Raw genomic sequence first — 18,195 nt, 5'->3', positions numbered from 1 at the left:
GTGTTGGGGGGTGGAGGGAGAGAGAATCCCAGGCGGACTCCCCAGTGGGCAGAGCCGACCTCAGACTCGACCCCACAACCCTGAGATCACCCCGGAGCCGAAATCAAGGGTCCGGCGCTCGACCCACTCGGCCACCCAGGCGCCCCCGAAATGGACTTTTTCATAAAAATCCTAGACCGTTCAGCAATGATTTAAGAGCCGCACTGGTTTATTTTTAGGGAACCGTGAGAGAAACTGCTCAGAGCCACAGAGCTCGGGCGACAGGACCTTCCTGCGGCTGCGAAAACTCTTTCCCGAGGAATTTCCTTCCTGGAGGGGCTGGTGACCGCGACCGCGACCGCGGCTCCCCGCGCCCAGACCGCGGCACGGACGGGCCGGGCCTCCCCGGAGCAGGGGCGCCGCCGTCCGCTCACGTGTCCCCTCTGGGCTCCGGGGCGGCGGGGGCGGCGGGGGCGGCGGGGGCGGCGGGGGCGCCGGTGCTGCGCGGGGCTCCGTCCGTGGGGGGACCCGGAGGACGCAGCACTCGGGGCGTCGGGGGAAGCCTGGCCGCCACGGTGCCGGGGTCCCCCGGGTGCCTGGGTACAGAGGCCCCTCGCTGTCTGTCGGGGAGCCCGGCCTGGGCGGGGGGGGCGGGGTCAGGGCCTCCCCGAGCTGCGCTCCCCGTCCAGGGCGGAGCGGGGGCGGCCGGGTCGCGTCGAGGCTCGCGGGGCGCGGGCGGCAGCTGGACACAGGCCACCGCGCCGACCGCGGGCCTCACCGTATCCGTCGCGCCCCCGACACGGGACGGCCCCGGGGCTGGCGCGTCGGCCGTGTTCCCGGCGCCGGCATTCCCCGGATTCCCCGTCACGCGTTGGACTGGCTGCGGACCGAAGGACAGAGGCCGAGTCACAGGTGGCCCCGTGTCCAGGCCTGAAAGATGGGGGGGGGGGGTCGGGCACAGGGGACCCCTGCGGGGGGTGAAGCGAAGGGGGGCCCTGAGGCTGGGGTGACGCATCCAGGCACTGGTTCGGCTTTTGCCTGATTCACCTGCGTTTTGAGGCCATCTGTCCTCTCCGATACAAACTGAGAGCTCGGGCCCCAGGTCTGGGGATGGGTCCGAATCAGCGCGCCAGGCCCTGACCAAGGCTTGGAACCCTGCACTGTCCTGCTTAGAGCCCCGCACGGTCCTGCTTAGAGCCCCGCACTGTCCTGCTTAGAGCCCCGCACGGTCCTGCTTAGAGCCCCGCACTGTCCTGCTTAGAGCCTGGCACGGTCCTGCTTAGAGCCCCGCACTGTCCTGCTTAGAGCCCCGCACTGTCCTGCTTAGAGCCCGGCACTGTCCTGCTTAGAGCCCCGCACTGTCCTGCTTAGAGCCCCGCACTGTCCTGCTTAGAGCCCCGCACTGTCCTGCTTAGAGTCCGGCACTGTCCTGCTTAGAGCCCGGCACTGTCCTGCTTAGAGCCCCGCACTGTCCTGCTTAGAGCCCGGCACTGTCCTGCTTAGAGCCCCGCACTGTCCTGCTTAGAGCCCCGCACTGTCCTGCTTAGAACCCGGCACTGTCCTGCTTAGAGCCCGGCACTCTCCTGCTTAGAGCCCCGCACTGTCCTGCTTAGAGCCCCGCACTGTCCTGCTTAGAACCCGGCACTGTCCTGCTTAGAGCCCCGCACTGTCCTGCTTAGAGCCCCGCACTGTCCTGCTTAGAGCCCCGCACTGTCTGGATCGCCGCCTCCCACCCCCTGCGTGATTTCCACGCCAGCGATTTGACTCAATGGGTAGGACGGGCTAGATGTTTTCTACCCTTTCATTGTACTGTTTTCCTTTATGATCAGTGCAACACGCCGCTAGGACATTTTCTTTTCCTTTTTCTTTTCTTTTTTTTAGAGAGAGAGAGAGAGTGCACTCTCACGAGTGGGGGTGGGGGCTGCAGGGAGGGGGGAAGGGGGAGAGAGAGAGAGAGAGAGAGAGAGAATGAATCCCACCAGGCTCCACGCCCAGCAGGGAGACGATACAAGGCTCCATCCCAAGACCCTGGGGCCATGACTCAGTTGAGCCGTGCAGGTGCCTTGATACCAGGACAGTTTCTACCAAGAAATGTTTTAGACACAACGGTGCTTCGTTACACAGACCCCAGGGCTCTTTAGTGTCCTTTCACTTGGCCTAAATGTTTGTACACAACCTCCTTCTCTCTGTGGACCTATTTATAGTCACACTCAGACGCCTGTTAGAACGAGTAAGTGCTGCGGTGCTGGGTGGTCGGTTGGTTCAGTGTCTGTCTTTGACTCAGGTCCTGATGTCAGGGCCCTGGGATTGAGCCCCGTATCTGGCTCCCTGCTCAGCGAGGAGTCTGCTTCTCTCTCCCTCTCCAGGCCTCTCTCTTTCTTGTTCTCATTCTCTCTCAAATGAAAAAATTAAAAAATTAAATTAAAAGGATATGCGACCCATGCAGATGTAAGTAAAAAATGTTCTTGAGCCCAAGGTCTGTTGGCTGAGGAAGCCAGTAGACGTTTCAGGCAGGAATTAGATCCTATAAACATCCTAGTCATTATGCCTCGATGACTAATTTTTGTTGGTGGTGGGTGCTATTTTAGTCTTAGGATTTCCTTTAGGATGGTATTAGATAGTGTTTCAACTTTATGTCTTTTATATTTAGCCTAATACCCAATTTTTCTAGTATGACAGATGTATTTTATAGGGGGGAAAAAGTGTTCTCACAGAATCCAAAACATTTCTGTTCAGGTTCCATACACAAGAGGTTTGAAGAATTCAGACACATTCAAGTTTTACGAGCCCCTCAAACATTACCACTGTGTTAAGTTTCTACATCAAATACACACTTCTCCTGCAAATTATCTAAAGCAAATGTTTTAAACCAGGAGCAATTTTGCCACGCAAGGGGATTTGGCAACATCTGGAGCCCTTGTCGGTTGTCACGTGTGGGGAGTAGAGGTGCTGCCTGGAGGGGCCAGCAATGCTACTAAACATCCTACAGGGCCCAGGACAGCGCGACACAGTGAATTACCCGGCCCCAAAGTCCATAGTGCCACTTTGACGAATCCTGATCCAAAGGAACTGAATTCCTTTTTTTTTTTTTTTTTTTTGGAAAGGCAATACGCTGCATTGACTTACCAGCATCTGGAGGATGTAGTAGCTTTTCCTGGGTCCAGGACTGCTGTCACTGCTCTCATCTGACAGACCAAGCACCCCCTTCTAGAAAAGGAGAATGCAGTTGTCTTAGAACCTCCTTTTCCTTTCAGTCTGTGGCTTCCTTTCCAAATGGGTCCGTACTGCTCTACACTCGGAGAAGAGCTACTCAAAGTAATTGTGTAAGTTAGTGGCTCTGCCAAGATATACAATATCTTGGATAAAATGAGAACATCCCAGACAGACCTGGGGGCAAGTCAAGGGCCATCCCTCCTTCTCACCACAGCCGTGGGTCCGCACCCTTCTTGCTGTGTCTGTGCACCCCGCTCTGCGCCAGTGCCAACCTCAGCCTCCTTGCCCCAGCCCCCTCCCCTTCTGGGATGTCAGAGACAGTCCAAGGTGGTCTAGGAGCCCATGTGCATAACCCTAGACCACCCCCTCCCAGCACACGCGTGCACACACACAGCCAGGCCCCGAGGAGCAGCCAGGTTTTGACCTGATTTTTATCTTCTCCCCCCTCGACGGGCTTGTGTGTGTATATTGCCAAAAATTTCCTTTTTTGAACTCAATGGGATTTCCACTTAAATCTTCAAACTGGGGCCTTTTGTGACATTTTATAATATTGAAAATGTCTTCAGCCCCTTGGATGGATTTAAGTGGATAACGATGCTGAAAATATCTCATGAAAAAAACCAACTTATTCATAAATAAAAAGCATGGCTCCGACTGTACCATTATTGAAGTCGGTGTTTAAAACAATGTGCTCTTGTTTCTGGTACAAACCCAAAAAGAAGGTACACAGGAAGCACAGATGTCCTTTGTTAGATAACTGGACTGCTATGAACTGACTATTTGTGTCCTCCTAAGATTCGTACCTCATCCCTAGTGTGATGGTACTTGGAAGTCGGGCCTTTGGAACGTACTTAGGTCATGAGGGCAGTGCCCTCGTGAACGCAGCTGATGCCCTTATAAGAAGAGACACACAGGAGCCTGCTTCCTCCCTTTCTCTCTCTCTCTCTTTGCCATGTGAGGACCCAACAAGGAGCTGTTCCTCTGCAACTCATGAAGAGTTCCCTCACCAGGAACACACTGGCGGCGCCTTGTTCTTGGACTTCCCCGCCTCCAGAACTATGAGAAATAAATCCTTGTTTGTTAAACCACCAGTACTATGGTATTTTGTTACAGCATTCGGAGCAGACTGACCCAAGGGCTCAGCAGGAAAAAGCACCAAGATCATCTAGCAACGACTATCCCGGTCAGATAAATGGGCAGTGGGGGCAGGTATGCTCATATTTGCCATTACGTCCAGATACAGAGAGGAGACACATGCCTCTATCTCTGCCTGTCATCTGCTTGGAAAGAGGAAGAACTGTCTGTGGGGTTTTCTTCTTGATCATTCTTATATCCCCATACCATGGATCAACAAATATATGTTGAATAAATCACTTGTACAAATTCTAAATATCACACACGACCTTGTGTTTGATCACACCTGCCCCAGAATGGATGAGAGCCAGAGAACGATGTTGCAGAGCCCGGATGGTCAAGGTGGTGACCAGGCAGACGGACTTACTAGGTCAGTAATTTGTTTGCATAAAGCAGCCTACAGCTTCCACTACTGAAATTTCTACCTTGACAAAAACAAATGATATATTAGAGACTCCTAGGGATGTCTGTAAGGAATAGGCACACAATGGAAACTGTGATGGTAGAGCCCAAACCTTTGCTCCGACCTTCCCCATCAGCAAAAGAGCGAATGCCATTCCTCCAGAGGCCTAGCAAGACAGATATTGCCTGGCTCAAAAATGTGCTGGATTCACACATTTCATCTTAAAAATTCATGTGAATTGTGTATTTATACCACAGTAGATTTATTGTAATATTAACATGTTTTAGATTGTCAGTTAAATTTTTCTCAAAAAAAAAAAAAATCTAAAAAACTGATAGTCTTAGAAGATGACCCATGTTCATCTCGTGGGGTGACCCACCCCTGGCCCCCCAGCAGGTCCTCTGAGGAAGCACATTATGATACACGAGAAGTGTGGGTGTAATGCCCGCAATGTGTTGGTCACTATAGCTGGTTGGATTGTGTTCCCTAAAACGACAGCCCAGTTCTAACCCTCAGTATCTGGGAATGTGATCTTATTGGGAAATAGGGTGGTCCCATATAAATAAGTTGAGGATCTTCAGATGAGTTCATCTTGTATTTAATCCAATGAGAGGGTTTTCAGACACAGAGAAACAGGGGAGAAGGTTGTATGAAGAAGGAAGTGGAGACTGGAATTCTGTTGCCACAAACCAAGGACCCTACGAGCCACCAGGAGCTGGAAAGAAGCAAGAAAGCATTTTCCCCTAAAGCCTTAGGAGGGAGCATAGCCCCGCTGAAGGCTTCATTCCTCACCTCTGGCCTCCAGGAGAATGAATTTCTATTGCTTTAAGTCACCGACTTTGTGTGATTCGTTACAGCCGTCCTAGGAAAGTGATTTGCTCGGAAACTACAAAAATCGCAATTCCAAAGATAATACCTCAATATTTGAACCCTGCTCCCGCCATTGAGTCACAAGTTAGTTTTAACCACTGTTGTCGGGCAAAGTGGCAAAGCCACAGTTAGTTTTCAGTCTAGTGTCTGAACAGCCTGGGACTCCCCTCACAGATGCTTTCCAAGTAGATCTTTATCTTGAGAACATCAGAGGTGTGTTTGACCAGGTGCAGGCCATATAAGAACGAGCAAATTTGGGTGAAGACCAAGAAAAATATTCTTACCTATAAAAATTGGATGATTTGTGCTTCGGAGTACTTTGATCTGACTCCGTAATTGGCCTCAGCTGAGCACTTGACCTTGGCATTCACCTACTGTCTGTTGCCATTCTGTAGCAGTATCCAGTAGTTTGTTGAACAGTTGTGAAGATCGCCGGACGATATATTTTCATATATTTTGAAGTATTTTAAAATAACTTAAAGGAGTAGCTCATCTGGTATTGGCAAATGTGACTCGGAAAATTAGTTCAGCATATTTTTAGACCAGGCTAGTAGACAATTAGGTCACATCCATACATGTAATCAGAAGAGCAGGAAAATGGGACACTCTCTAGCAGTGTATGTTAGAAACTTTGAAAAGTGTCCCACAGGATGCTAGAAAAGGGGAAAACATTTCAAATATGGCTGATGAGAGAGAACTGGTTGGAAAACAAAACCAAAATAAGCAGCCCATAGTGCTGGAGGAGATGTCAATGTTCTGACTTTACAAACAGCGAAAAGATAATGATCATGGCCTTGAACGGATTCAGAGACCGCTTTCCTCATGAATTTCCGTTAGGTGGTCAAGGTCGCTCAGTCAGGGTGGCTCAGTCAGGGTGTGAGAACAGATAAAGCTCCCCTCAAGTAGGAGAAGACTGCCAGGTGCCTGAAATTACCCCTGTTTCTGGAATCTCCCCCATTCAATCCTTTCTTTTTTAGCTTCACTCTCTTTCACGCATCCTCTCCTAGAATTCCTAAAAGGGTATTAAGTTGCTACCTTCTCCGTGGAGAGCAGGAAACCGAATTAAAAGTGGCTCCGACAAGCTGTGTCTTCTCAAATCACAATGTGTCTCCTCCCTCGGGACGCTTGTTTCAAAGCAGAGAAGAGTCATTACTTGGGTTACACTGTTCTTCAAGCAAAAACTGCAAATTGGCGCTGACAGCCTTTGAATGGGTTCTTGAGCCTGACGATTTAAATTTACCGTGTGCATCAATGGGAATTTAAGGAATTTGTTCTTGTGATGCACCACGTAGCTTCTAACGTGTTCGTTCTCAGAGCCCTCCCCAGCCCTCCAGCTATGGCTTTGGATTAGAACTGACATCACCCCCTACTGCAAGACCTGCCGAGCAAGAAGCGGGTTCAGTTTGTTATTGAAATTATAAAGAGAAGCAGCTACGAATGTGTTCTTGATTGTAGGAAAAGACATTCGTCAAGGACATGGATACCATCGCCCCCTTTGTTTTGGCTAGGCTGTTCTTGAATGGCAAGTGTCTATGAGAATGTGTGGTGATTCCGCCTCCTGATAATGACATACGATGACAGTAGGTCCCACCCCCCCCCCGCCCTCCCCCGTAGTCAGAGCTTGCTTCCCACAGTTCCGGTTACCTGCGGTCAGCCGTGGCCGGGCAGCAGGTGATCACCCTTCTGACGAATGCCCAGAGCTCAGCAGTCAGCCCTACGTGACTCACCTCACCTCATCTCATCGTGTGGACGTTTTATCACCTCATGTCATCACCAGAGGCAAGGAGAGTCATGTGCAGTGAGATGTTTTGAGAGAGACAGAGAGGCCACATTCACATCCCTTTCAGTCCAGTCAGTTGTTGCGGTTGTCTCTTTTATTGGGACCCTAGATGGAGGGTTCTGCGCTGTTTGCAGATTCAGACATCCACGGGGGGTCTTGGAACGTGTCCGCCCCCAGACAAGGGGAGGACGACTGTAGTGTTAAAAAATAGGTTATTTAACTTTTAACCAGTACAAAGTTATGAAGTAAAATCATCCAGTGACACCTGTGACATGACTGCAGACATAGGACACTGTGGGAGGCTCTCTGGGAGAGAGACTGTAATGAGACGCATCAGAAGTTAATTTAAATCCCGATTTTGTTTCTTGTTTTCTAAAGAAACACGCCAATCTGGGAGGTAACAAATGCACAGGAGAAGGTCTGGATGGAAGCGCCCCACCGTACGGTGGTATGATGGGTGGTTTTTATGTCCTTTGTCCTTCTTTATTTCTGACTTTTCTACTATGAGCATGTAGAACATTTATAAGCAGGAAAAATTAATTTGGAAAGATTTTAACTTGAAACCCTCTCCAACTTCCTCTCCTTTAGTAGGTCAGGAAACATGCACACGTACACAGATCTAGATCACGCGTACTTATATATGTAGTTAAATTGTTTAATAAAGCATCTATAGAATCTGAAAGAAACTAAAGTTAGTTCCTCCATAAATCGATTTTAAGGGAAAAAAATGAATTAAAATACTGATATGCGGGGAAGGGGAAAGATATACAGGGAAAGTAAGTCCCCTCTTGCCTCTTCTCCCAGGCCTCTAAACACACACACACACACACACACACACACTCACACACACACACACACACACACACATACACACTGCTATACATTTCAAACCATTCAGTGTCCTTACTCGTCAGTCCGGACACAGTCCTTATTAACATTTTGCTACAGATCACTTCCATCTGCTTCTGTATCTGTGCTCGAGAACATCGCGTGTGTGTGTTTCCACGCACACGAGATCCCACGGTAGATACTGCTTTTCCACTTTTCTCATCTGGCAATACATCGCAGACCGCTGTCCTCGCAGTATCTAGTGCAGGAAACCACTGTACACTTGAACCAAACTGTATCAAGATTTCCCATTGGTGCATATTTGGATTGTTTTTTGCCATTATAAATAATTCTGTAGTGAATATCATGAACATTATTTAAAAAATAGAAAAAGAATATTAATTTGTTGTATCTTTTTCGGGTAGGAAGAGTAGTGACCTAGTCTTGGTAATTGCTAAGGCAGGACAGTGTTCTTCTGGTTTTATCTTGATAGAAAAGTCCATATAGGGGCGTCTGGGTGGCTCAGTGGGTTAAAGCCTCTGCCTTTGGCTCAGGTCGTGATCCCAGGGTCCTGGGATCGAGCCCCAAATCGAGCTTTCTGCTCAGCAGGGGGCCTGCTTCCCCCTCTCTCTCTGCCTACTTGTGATCTGTCAAATAAATAAATAAAATCTTTAAAAAAAAAAAAAAAGAAGAAAGAAAGAAAAACGAATATTGTCCTAGGTAGAAAGTATTGTAGAGACCTTCTTGAGCAGAAGGGCCTTCCCCCTTATCTAATTTAGAGTCCCTCTCTCTCCCCACCTTAAGAGGAAGTAAGTCCAACATTTCTGAAAATTCACTAATTCCTAAGTTGTTTCAGCACCCTCATTTTACCAAAAGTGAATGTAGATCCTTTCTTGAAAGAGGGAGCGGATATTGTCAGAGCAAAGTGAAGAAACCTCTTCAGAACCTCGAAACGTAAGGAAGAGAGTTTTATTCATGCCTGAGAAACACGGCCTTCTCGGGGAAGAAAATGTTCCACAGTTTACCGGGTCATATACTTTGTTCACAGCTTGTAAAAGCTCAAGAGATTACATTCGCATATAGGCAGGAATCCCGAGTTTTATCATAAAAGGAATGTGAGAGCAGGAGCACTGACCAAGCTCTGGAGGACAAGATGCTCTCCTGTAGGCTACTCACTCGCAAAGCAGGTGCATGGCGCGCGCGGGACGGGCCGGCTGTCCGGCTGTCCGGTGTCGGTGTCGGTGTCGGTGTCGGTGTCGGTGTCGGTGTGCACAAGGATTACAGTCACGTCATCTTAGGGATCTAAAATGGTTGCCCTTGGCTCCCCGCTCAGCAGAGAATCCATCTCCCTCTCCCCTGCAGCCCCCACCCCTGCTGCTCGTGCTCTCTCTCTCTCTCGCTTGCTCGCTCTCTCAAATACATAAATAAAATAAAATAAAATTAAATTACATTAAATTAAAAGTGGAGTAAAACAAAATGGCTTCCCTTGCCTATCAGAAGTTTGGAGAGTCTTTTTCTCTCATCAGTGTAAAAGGGCGTAAGAAGGCGGGGTCGGGGGGGACAAGTGACACGGTTAACCTTGGCTCTAGAGTATCCGAATCTGGATGCCACGAAGACCAAGTGGTGCGGGCCTCGGGGTTCCTGCTGGTAAATCTCGAAGCCCGGCAAGGGCAGAATTGGGAAAACCCCGGTGGTTACTCACCGCCAGAAGTGCGAGCGCTCCGTGGAGAAAGACCAGAAGACGCACACACCGGGACATGCTGAGGTGCTGAAAGCATGAGAGAAATTTTTATTCCTGCAGATAAACATGGGCACGTACATGCATCGATGCTGTCTCGTCCGTCTTTATTGAGCACCGACTGTGTACCGTGCAAGCAGTAGAGCCCAGGCTGAGTCTGAAGCCCTGACGTTGACCCTTGCTCGCTGTGCGACTCAGGCACGTGCTCTAGCCTCTTCGTACCTCATCATCCTCACCTATAAAGTGGGGGTAACGGTGAGAGCTATTCCGTGAGTGGTTAGGACATTTGAATGAGGTCATTAAAATAGTGCGTAGGACACAAGGGGACCTCTGGTCTAGCTGTTACTGTTGCTGCCACGCTTTGAGCCGGGCACCGGGCCCATACAGGGAAGGCCTGGTGTCAGGAACTCGTAGTCTGTTGGAGAGACGAAGTCCGAGGAAGGTTTCTGCCCGCACTGCTTGCTGCCTTACTCCTTGCTCACAGCAGCTGCTCATTAAATGTTTGGGGAGAGAATCCACAAACTGCCTACAGCCGGCAAGTACACCGTCCTGAACAGACCCTTGCGCAATTGTCTAGGTGGGAAGACAATTTTTTTTACCAAAAAAAAAAAAAAAAATTGCTCCCCCCCCAAAAGCCAAAAAAATTTGCTTTATACAAAAGCAAAACCAAACCAAAACAAAAAACCTAAAGCAGAGATAACTAATGGGTGCGCGGCCCCTAGAAAACCAGACTCCGGTTAACTTGACGCCACCACCTTGGGGGACCCTTGGTTCCTTCTTGACCTGCCTCACTGCAGCCCCATCACAGGCAGGAAGCACATTTCATTTGCCCTCCACAGAGGCCCCGGAGGTATCCCCCCAGGATTCTGATTCTGGAGGGTGGTGGGCAATGTTGCGGTCTCCCCCAGGGACCTCTGGAGTCGCTCCGAGCCCTGTGAGTCACTGGGCCCCATTCCAGAGGGCAAAGAAAATGGAGGACAGCACCCACCCCCCCCCCCTTGCCCTTCTCCAGGCCTTATTTCACTCCTTTGGCAACAGCGCCCTCCGAAGGGCTTCGATGTGAATATTTGCTGACTGTCGAAGGGTACCAAAATGTGCCCCCGCAAATAGGCTTCTGTGGCATCTGAATTGTTTTGAGCTGGGACCATCGACAACCACCCGATGCAGGAAAGTTCTAAAAGAGGGCATAGGTTTTCCTTTCGTAAAGGAAATTCCCATTTGTGAAAGGCGACTCCCTCTCCAGCACCAGGAAGAGGAGAATTCTTTTTTTTTTTTTTTTTTAAGATTTTATTTATTTATTTACTTACTTACTTAGTTATTTGAGAGAGAGCGTGGAAGCACGCCTACCAGTTGTGGGAGGAGCAGAGAAAGAGAGACAAGTAGGCTCCGGGCTCCGACCGGGGAGCAGGACTCAGCGGACTGAGCCTCCCGGCACCGGGAAGAGCATTCCTGACACGGCAGTCCCACGGACTTGACCTGCACGGTCGGCCTTACTAAACAACCCTTGCTACCGTGCTCTCCTCGTCACCCTCCCATAATTTGCTTCCCCGCAATGCTTTTCCTCTGTTTTAGCCTGAGATGGTATAGAAGCCCAACTTCTGACCCCCGTTTGGGTCACTCATCACCGGGGACCCCCGTGTGTGCGTACACGGTGCACGTGTTAATGAACTTCTGTTTGGTTTTCTCTTGTTGGTCTGTCCCTTGCCAGTCCGATGGATAGGACCTCAGCCAGAAAACCAGACGCGTAGAGGGAAAGTCTGTTTTTCCTCCTGTGACGATTTCTTGCCTACCCTTCTCTCCCAAGTCCTTTACCGAGACATCTCTCGACGCCAGGTCCTGCACAGAGCGCTTCCCACACATCACTGTTACACGTCGTCCTCACACTAGCTCTGTCTGGTGGGTATTGTATGCCCGTGTTACAGAGGAGGAAATCAAGGGGTTACAAATGTTAACAATTTCCTCAAGGTCCCACCAGAGTAGGAGGTAGAGCCAGGGTTTAAATGTCTCTCTGAGTCCCCTTGATTCCTGCTGAGTGACCCAGGTCTCCGGGCCTCTGTGTCGGACTCAGCCCTCCGGAGTCAGACAGGGCAGTGGGCACGTCTGACTATTTTACCATTCACATGGTGCATTCTTGAAACAGCCTAGGACAGCGGTTCTCAGCTGTATCCAGATGAAACTGAACTTTATTTCCTTGGAGCTTCCCCAGGAGCTGTCCGCCATTTGGGACCAGCACACCCCCAGGGGCCACACTTCCTGCCATTTGCCTCTGTGCCTGTTGTGTTCACGGTGATCTACCCGGGAGCACGAGGAGCTGACAACTGCGGTGTCTTCCGGCAGGGTCAGGCCTGAGCACCGACACACTGAAGTATCTATTGTTTCATAATCAATACTCTCTTTAGTTCCGCTTCATAGTAGAGTTAGAGCATTATATTAGTTTTTTTTTTTTTTAAGCTAAGCGTATAGACACATGGTGTTTATTTATGTATTTCATTACTGGAGACTCACGGAGCATCACAAAATACTTGTACTTAGAAGGGCTCTAAGATCTGATGAGCCTGGAAGAAAAAATGCAGAACCAGGCGACGCAGAATCTGGGAGCTAAAAAGACGGCAGCACCGTCTGGACTTGCTGCCCTGGGGGTGGCTCTGTGTCCCAAGCACCTCCTGTTCCGGTGGTCTCTGCTGGTTCCCACTGTGAGGATCCAAGCAGAGGAAACTGGAGGTGTCAGCCCCTCGGCAGCCACAGGTCCTGGTTAGGGGTCTCGAGGAAGGAATAGCGCTCTTTGGCCATCACAGAAAACCTTGAAAGACTCTCCCATGAGAAGGGAAAAAGTGAGAGACAAAGAGAGATGCTAAGAAAAGGCAGCAGTTGGGGGGTTGGTGGGCAGTAGGGGGGAGCGGGTAGGTCCAGTGGAGGCAGAGGAAGCCAAGTGCTGTGCCCCGGGGAGTGGGTAGAACAGAGCGGACAGGTGGAGGCACCAGTGCTTCTTGCCCCAGTGCTGGAAGCTCCTGTTTCCAGGTCATTTGCTGCCAACTTTGAGGCCACTGGTAAATGTCGTCCTAGCTACAGTGGGTGCTCGTTGTGAGTCCAGGGCTGAGCTTGCCTTCCACCTAATCGAATGTCTGTTTGGGGGCACTTGGTTGGTTAAGCCTCTGCCTTCAGTCAGGTCGTGATCTCAGGGTCCTGGGATGGAGCCCCGCGTCGGGCTCCCTGCTCGGTGGGGAGTCTGCTGCTCCCTCTCCCTCGGCTCCTTCCACCCTGCTTGTGCGCTCTCTCTCAAATAAATAGATAAAGTATAAGAAAAAAAAAATCAAGTGTCTAGTGGCCCCGACTTCCCCGGGGAACAATAGCCAATAATAAAAATAACCCCCCCTGTGTCTCACACTTGCCAACTCCTTTAACTGCATTGGTTCGCGCCTCATAGCAGCGCCCTGATGGAGGGAGTATTTCTACTCCTATTTGGCAGGTGGGGACACTGAGGCACAGTGCAGCTGAATAATTTGCCCCAGGTCCTTGCTATGAAATGACCATCACGGTTCCAGCCCAAGTTCTTAGGCTGCTGTGGACTGTATTCTGCCCCCCCCCAATTCATCTGCCTGCAGGTGCTAATATTGGGAGACGGGCCTCCGGGAGAGAATGAAGTTGGGATGAGGTGGTGTGGGCGGGTCCTCGCGGTCAGATGAGCCTTATCAGAGGAGACTGGAGAGGCCGCCTGCTCTCGCTCCCACTCTCTCCCTCTGCCGTGGGCAGAGACAGCAGGAAGGCGGCCACCTGCAACCCGGGAGGAGCTCCCCCAGCACCCAACCGTGGTGGCACCAGCCTTCAGACCCGCGAGACAGGGACGACTGCTGTTGAATCCAGCCAGCTCCTGGCACTGTGCTGGAGGAGCCAGGCTGTGACACGGGCCGCCAGCTTGCTCCTCGGGCCCCTTGGTTCCGTGTGTGGCGCAGTCCCAGGGGTTGGGGCAGCTCTGCCCCTGCGAGCCGATGTTCTGTCATGAACTATGACAACGACTACTTTGGTTTTCGTTTTCCGATGAGGCCTGGTGTCGTCCTCCGCCACCCTCCTGACCAGCACTGCCCCTGGGGGGCCACTCCCCACTCCCCACTCAGTCACCTGAATTGAGGAGAGGCAGCTGGACAGACTCTCTGGAGACAGATGAAGCTACCACTCTGTCGTACTGGCTGAGCGATATGGACCCCCAAAGGTGACCCCTCCACCCCTCCCGAGGATATTGTCTGACATTCCGCCTTCACAGAACCATTCCTTTGCGTTAACCCTGCTTCTCCTATCAATTCAATTCCATAAACACTGACTGAGCGCTGTGCAAGGCGGCAGGACATAGACATGAAAGATAGCATCTTTGATACTGAAGGCTTAGCGGGACTGCCAGTTCCTCGGGTCCCTTCTGAGTCAGGAAAACCAACCTTGCTGGTACGAGCACGTTGCAAGGGACCTGCTCAGTAAGAATGGTCTGTCTCGGGGACAAGGAAGCCCCCACATTGGGTCGGGGACAATGAGAATTGAAACCAGTCTCGCCTGGAGAGAGAATAGAGGTAAATACATCCCCAGGGTCCCTACATCTAAAGAACGGCCAGAAATCTAGAGATTTCTCCCCAAATCCTTCCAGAAGTCTAGAGAACCATCTCAGGAAAGTTAGGCCAAGTGAGGAGCTATGTCATGATAATAAATTTTTTTAAAAAGAGTAAATAATAACAAATTAAATAATAACAAAACAAACCCTTACTAAACTCTCATTACAAATGAGGCAGTCTCATTGGCTCTTTGCAAACATGCTACAAAATGGGTTTTAAGAACCATTAATCAGTAAACTTTTAAATAAGTAACTGGCATGTGTTTAAATTACCTGTTCTGTTGATAGTTCGTTTTTATTAAAAGATTTTATTTGTTCGTTTGAGAGAAAGAGACAGAGAGAGCACAGGCGGGGGAGACAGGGAGAGAGGGAGAAGCAGGCTCCCTGCTAACTGGGAGCCCGATGCAGGGCTTGATCCCAGGACCCGGGGATCATGCCTTGAGCTGAAGGCAGCAGCTTAACCATTTAAACCACCCAGCCTTCCTCCGATAGTTTTTTTAAAAAGCTTGGCTGGAACAACTTTAGACAAGCTACCGTAGGGCGCCTGGATGGCTCCGTTGGTTGAGACTCGGCCTTCGGCTCAGGTCATGGTCCCTGAGAGTCTGGACGGAGCCCCCAGTGCGGTCCCGGGCCCCCTGCTCCGCGCGGAGTCGCCGCGTCCCCCGACCCTCCCTGTCTCGGGCTCGCTCGCTCTCTTCCATGCTCACTCTCAAATACAGAAATGAGCAAAATCTTAAAAAAACAAACAATGAAAAGAAAAGCTACCGTAAACAACCTGAGCACAATGTCCTTTTTGGCTCCTAAATGGTCAGACCGGTCTGCAGGTGTGGGACTGGTCTGTTTTCTTCTGCGGTTAAACGGGGCGCTCCTGCACGGTCCGGCAGAGGCAGAAACGCACCTTAGGGCTACTGCCTCGTCATTCGGAGCTGGACGCAGCAAGACATGTAAGGAAAAGTCTTTCTTAGCCACACACTTTGCTGCTTCTGGGTCTGCCTTTTCCCTCCAGCAAAATGGCAACGGCAGAGCAGGAGGGAGAAAGAACTGGAAGCCCAGGAGGCCTCGTCAACAGAGCAGCTCACCTCAGGTCCCTGACTGTTTGTTTGTTTGTTTGTTTGTTTCCACCACACGTGTAAGCCACGAAACCCTTTGAGCCCGTACCACATATCCATACTGTAAACGAAATTTATAACTTAATCGTTTATCAGTTTTAGGCATGTCCCATGACATATCTACTATGTACCTTATAGAGCTCACTAAAAAACAAGTTTTGAAGTAAGGGATTTAAAATACACAAATTCCAAAAGTCTTTTCCTGCTCTGCTGGGTCTGGCTGCCCACTCTCAGACACAAACACGCTGCTCTTACTCGAGCGACCACCGCATCTGCTACGTCCCCCAGAACCCCCCAGAATCGCTCCAGGTCCGCGGGAGGCCTGAGCGTTCACTACATCCAGAAAAAGTCCACGGATTAGAGGACAGACACTTCCCTCCAGACCCCTCGAGACTTACCTGCTGCCACTGGAGTGTTCTAAGACAAGCCGAAGATTCTGTCAGAAAGCAACCCCTACAAGGCGTTCCCTTGACCCCATGGAACGCTCCTGGCAAAGAATTCTGTGGTTTTGTGTGTTTTCTGTGTAAGAGACTTTACAGCACATGATGTCAGGGAGCCACAGTCTGTTTTCCGGATTTGTTTTGAGAGAATTGCTTACCCCTGGCTTTGCAGCCAACCACACTGCCCCTCTTGGCACATAATTATATAGAAGCTCCCAGAGCTGGCTGGGGCCAGGTCTATGGTGCGCAGATCAGTGAATTCCTAACCACCAGCGAACCCCTACGACAAACAAAGCCAGCCCTGTAGACAGGTTAGCATTTGAAATCTTGTACATGTCAGTTTTATTTTTTTTCAATCGACTGGTTAAAAACTTACAATTGTTGTCAGAGAAAAATAAAAGGCAGATATCAAATTCTAATTAAACAAACTTCATTCAGTTCTATCACATCTTCTGTGCTGGCTTTTATCTCAGACATTATTTTGTTATTCAGAGATCTAAAATCTGCTCAGTCTTCGTTATAAAAATTCTTCCAGCTCAGGACATAAACAATACTTGCTTCTCCTGTCCGACGTTGCTTCGAACAAATGCCAGGAAAACACAAAATGTTATGTTTGGTGGAGACATAGAAATGCACCAGAACGTGGGGCGCCTGGGGGGCTCATTCAGTTAAGCCTCTGCCTTCAGCTCAGGTCATGATCCCCAGGGTCCTGGGGTTGAGTCCCGTATTACACCCCCCATCTTCAGGATCCCCACTTGGTGGGGAGTCTGTTTCTTCCTTTCTCTCTCCCTATGTGCACACACTCTCTCTCTCTCAAATAAGTAAGTAGATTTTTAAAAAAAAATGTACCAGAACATGTACACATATAAATCCTGCCAAGGAAGTTCATACAACAGAATTTTCTAGAGTGCAAACTTGTATCTTGCACAAGTACATATGAGAAGTACTTTGACTGCTAGCAGAGGAAGCCGAGGAAGCTTATGCCCAGTCTTACTTTAGCAGACTTTCCAGCACATTCTAACACACGGTCAAGCTGCAACAGGCAGCTCCAGTCAGGGGGTCCCACACCCGCTGCCCCCGACCCCGGACCCACACCCACGGTGGGAGACCATCTTCACCCAGAGCTGCTCATGGGGTCTGCTGGCTAAGCCAGCCTCTGCGGCGACCGGAAGAGCACACAGCCGGCCTCCGAGAGCCATGCAGAGCAACAGCGCTCAAATCTGGATGCACGTGAGAACCCTCTGGGCACTTTTAAAATACTGATGTCCTGGTTCCTTCCCCCAACCCCAATTTTCCATTCAGTCGGTCTGGGATAAGATTTGGAGTGATTTTTAAAGGTTCCTAGATGACTTGAAGGTGGAGTCAGGGCTGGGAAGTGCGGGGGAGGCTTTTCCTTCCTTGAATCAGCCTTCAAGTTGGATGTGACTGTAGCCTTCATTAACCAGGTAAATCTTTGCTTTACTGAGTACTTAATTTGCCCTTAGTACTTTGATCATGAGACTATAATCCATAGCCTTTCAGGTACCTGCTATACATTCAACTATGCCTTGTTGTGTTTAACCCCACCCTCCCACGTAGAGCAAATACTGCCTCTCGAAGCCACGAAATCCCATGAGGACGGAGGTGTGGAATGTCTTGCTGCTTCTGTTTCCCTAGGGACGAGGACCAAGTAGATATTAAAAAATGATTTGTCGAGGGGCGCCTGGGTGGCTCAGTGGGTTAAGCCTCTGCCTTCGGCTCAGGTCATGGTCTCAGGGTCCTGGGATCAAGCCCCGCATCGGGCTCTCTGCTCCGCAAGCAAGGAGCCTGCTTCCCCCTCTCTCTCTGCCTGCCTCTCTGCCTACTGATCTCTATCAAATAAATAAATAAAATCTTTAAAAAATATTATTTGTTGAATGGGTTGATGATTGAACAGAGAAAACTAAGACCATATATTGGGCTCCTGAACTCAAATACATTGAATGATAGAATCTGGATGAAACCCGTCTCTGAGCGTGAGAGGAGATGAGATGGAGCCTGATCAGATACGTGATAACAGAGGTAAATGTCAGGTCCGGTTCTTCAGTACAAGGGCGCAGGGACAGAAGACACCAAACACATTTTCAGA

General features: G+C 50.0%; 1 protein-coding gene across 1 annotated transcript; it reads right to left on the bottom strand.

Annotated features, from left to right (window-relative positions):
• Positions 1 to 243: 243 nt before the first annotated feature.
• LOC309863013 (uncharacterized protein) lies at positions 244 to 16,259 on the bottom strand. The gene is made up of 4 exons (XM_082727446.1): positions 16,047 to 16,259; positions 9,910 to 9,975; positions 3,106 to 3,186; positions 244 to 859 (listed from the first exon to the last, which is right to left on the bottom strand). Exons 2-4 carry the CDS (start codon positions 9,964 to 9,966, stop codon positions 410 to 412), a joined length of 588 nt encoding a protein of 195 aa, XP_082583572.1. The 5' UTR covers positions 9,967 to 9,975; positions 16,047 to 16,259; the 3' UTR covers positions 244 to 409.
• Between the last annotated feature and the right edge of the window lie 1,936 nt (positions 16,260 to 18,195).

Source organism: Mustela nivalis (assembly GCF_964662115.1).
Source record: "Mustela nivalis genome assembly, chromosome: 4".
In the NCBI taxonomy this organism is placed as follows: Eukaryota; Metazoa; Chordata; class Mammalia; order Carnivora; family Mustelidae; genus Mustela; species Mustela nivalis.
This window is presented reverse-complemented; position numbering and strand designations above follow the sequence as displayed.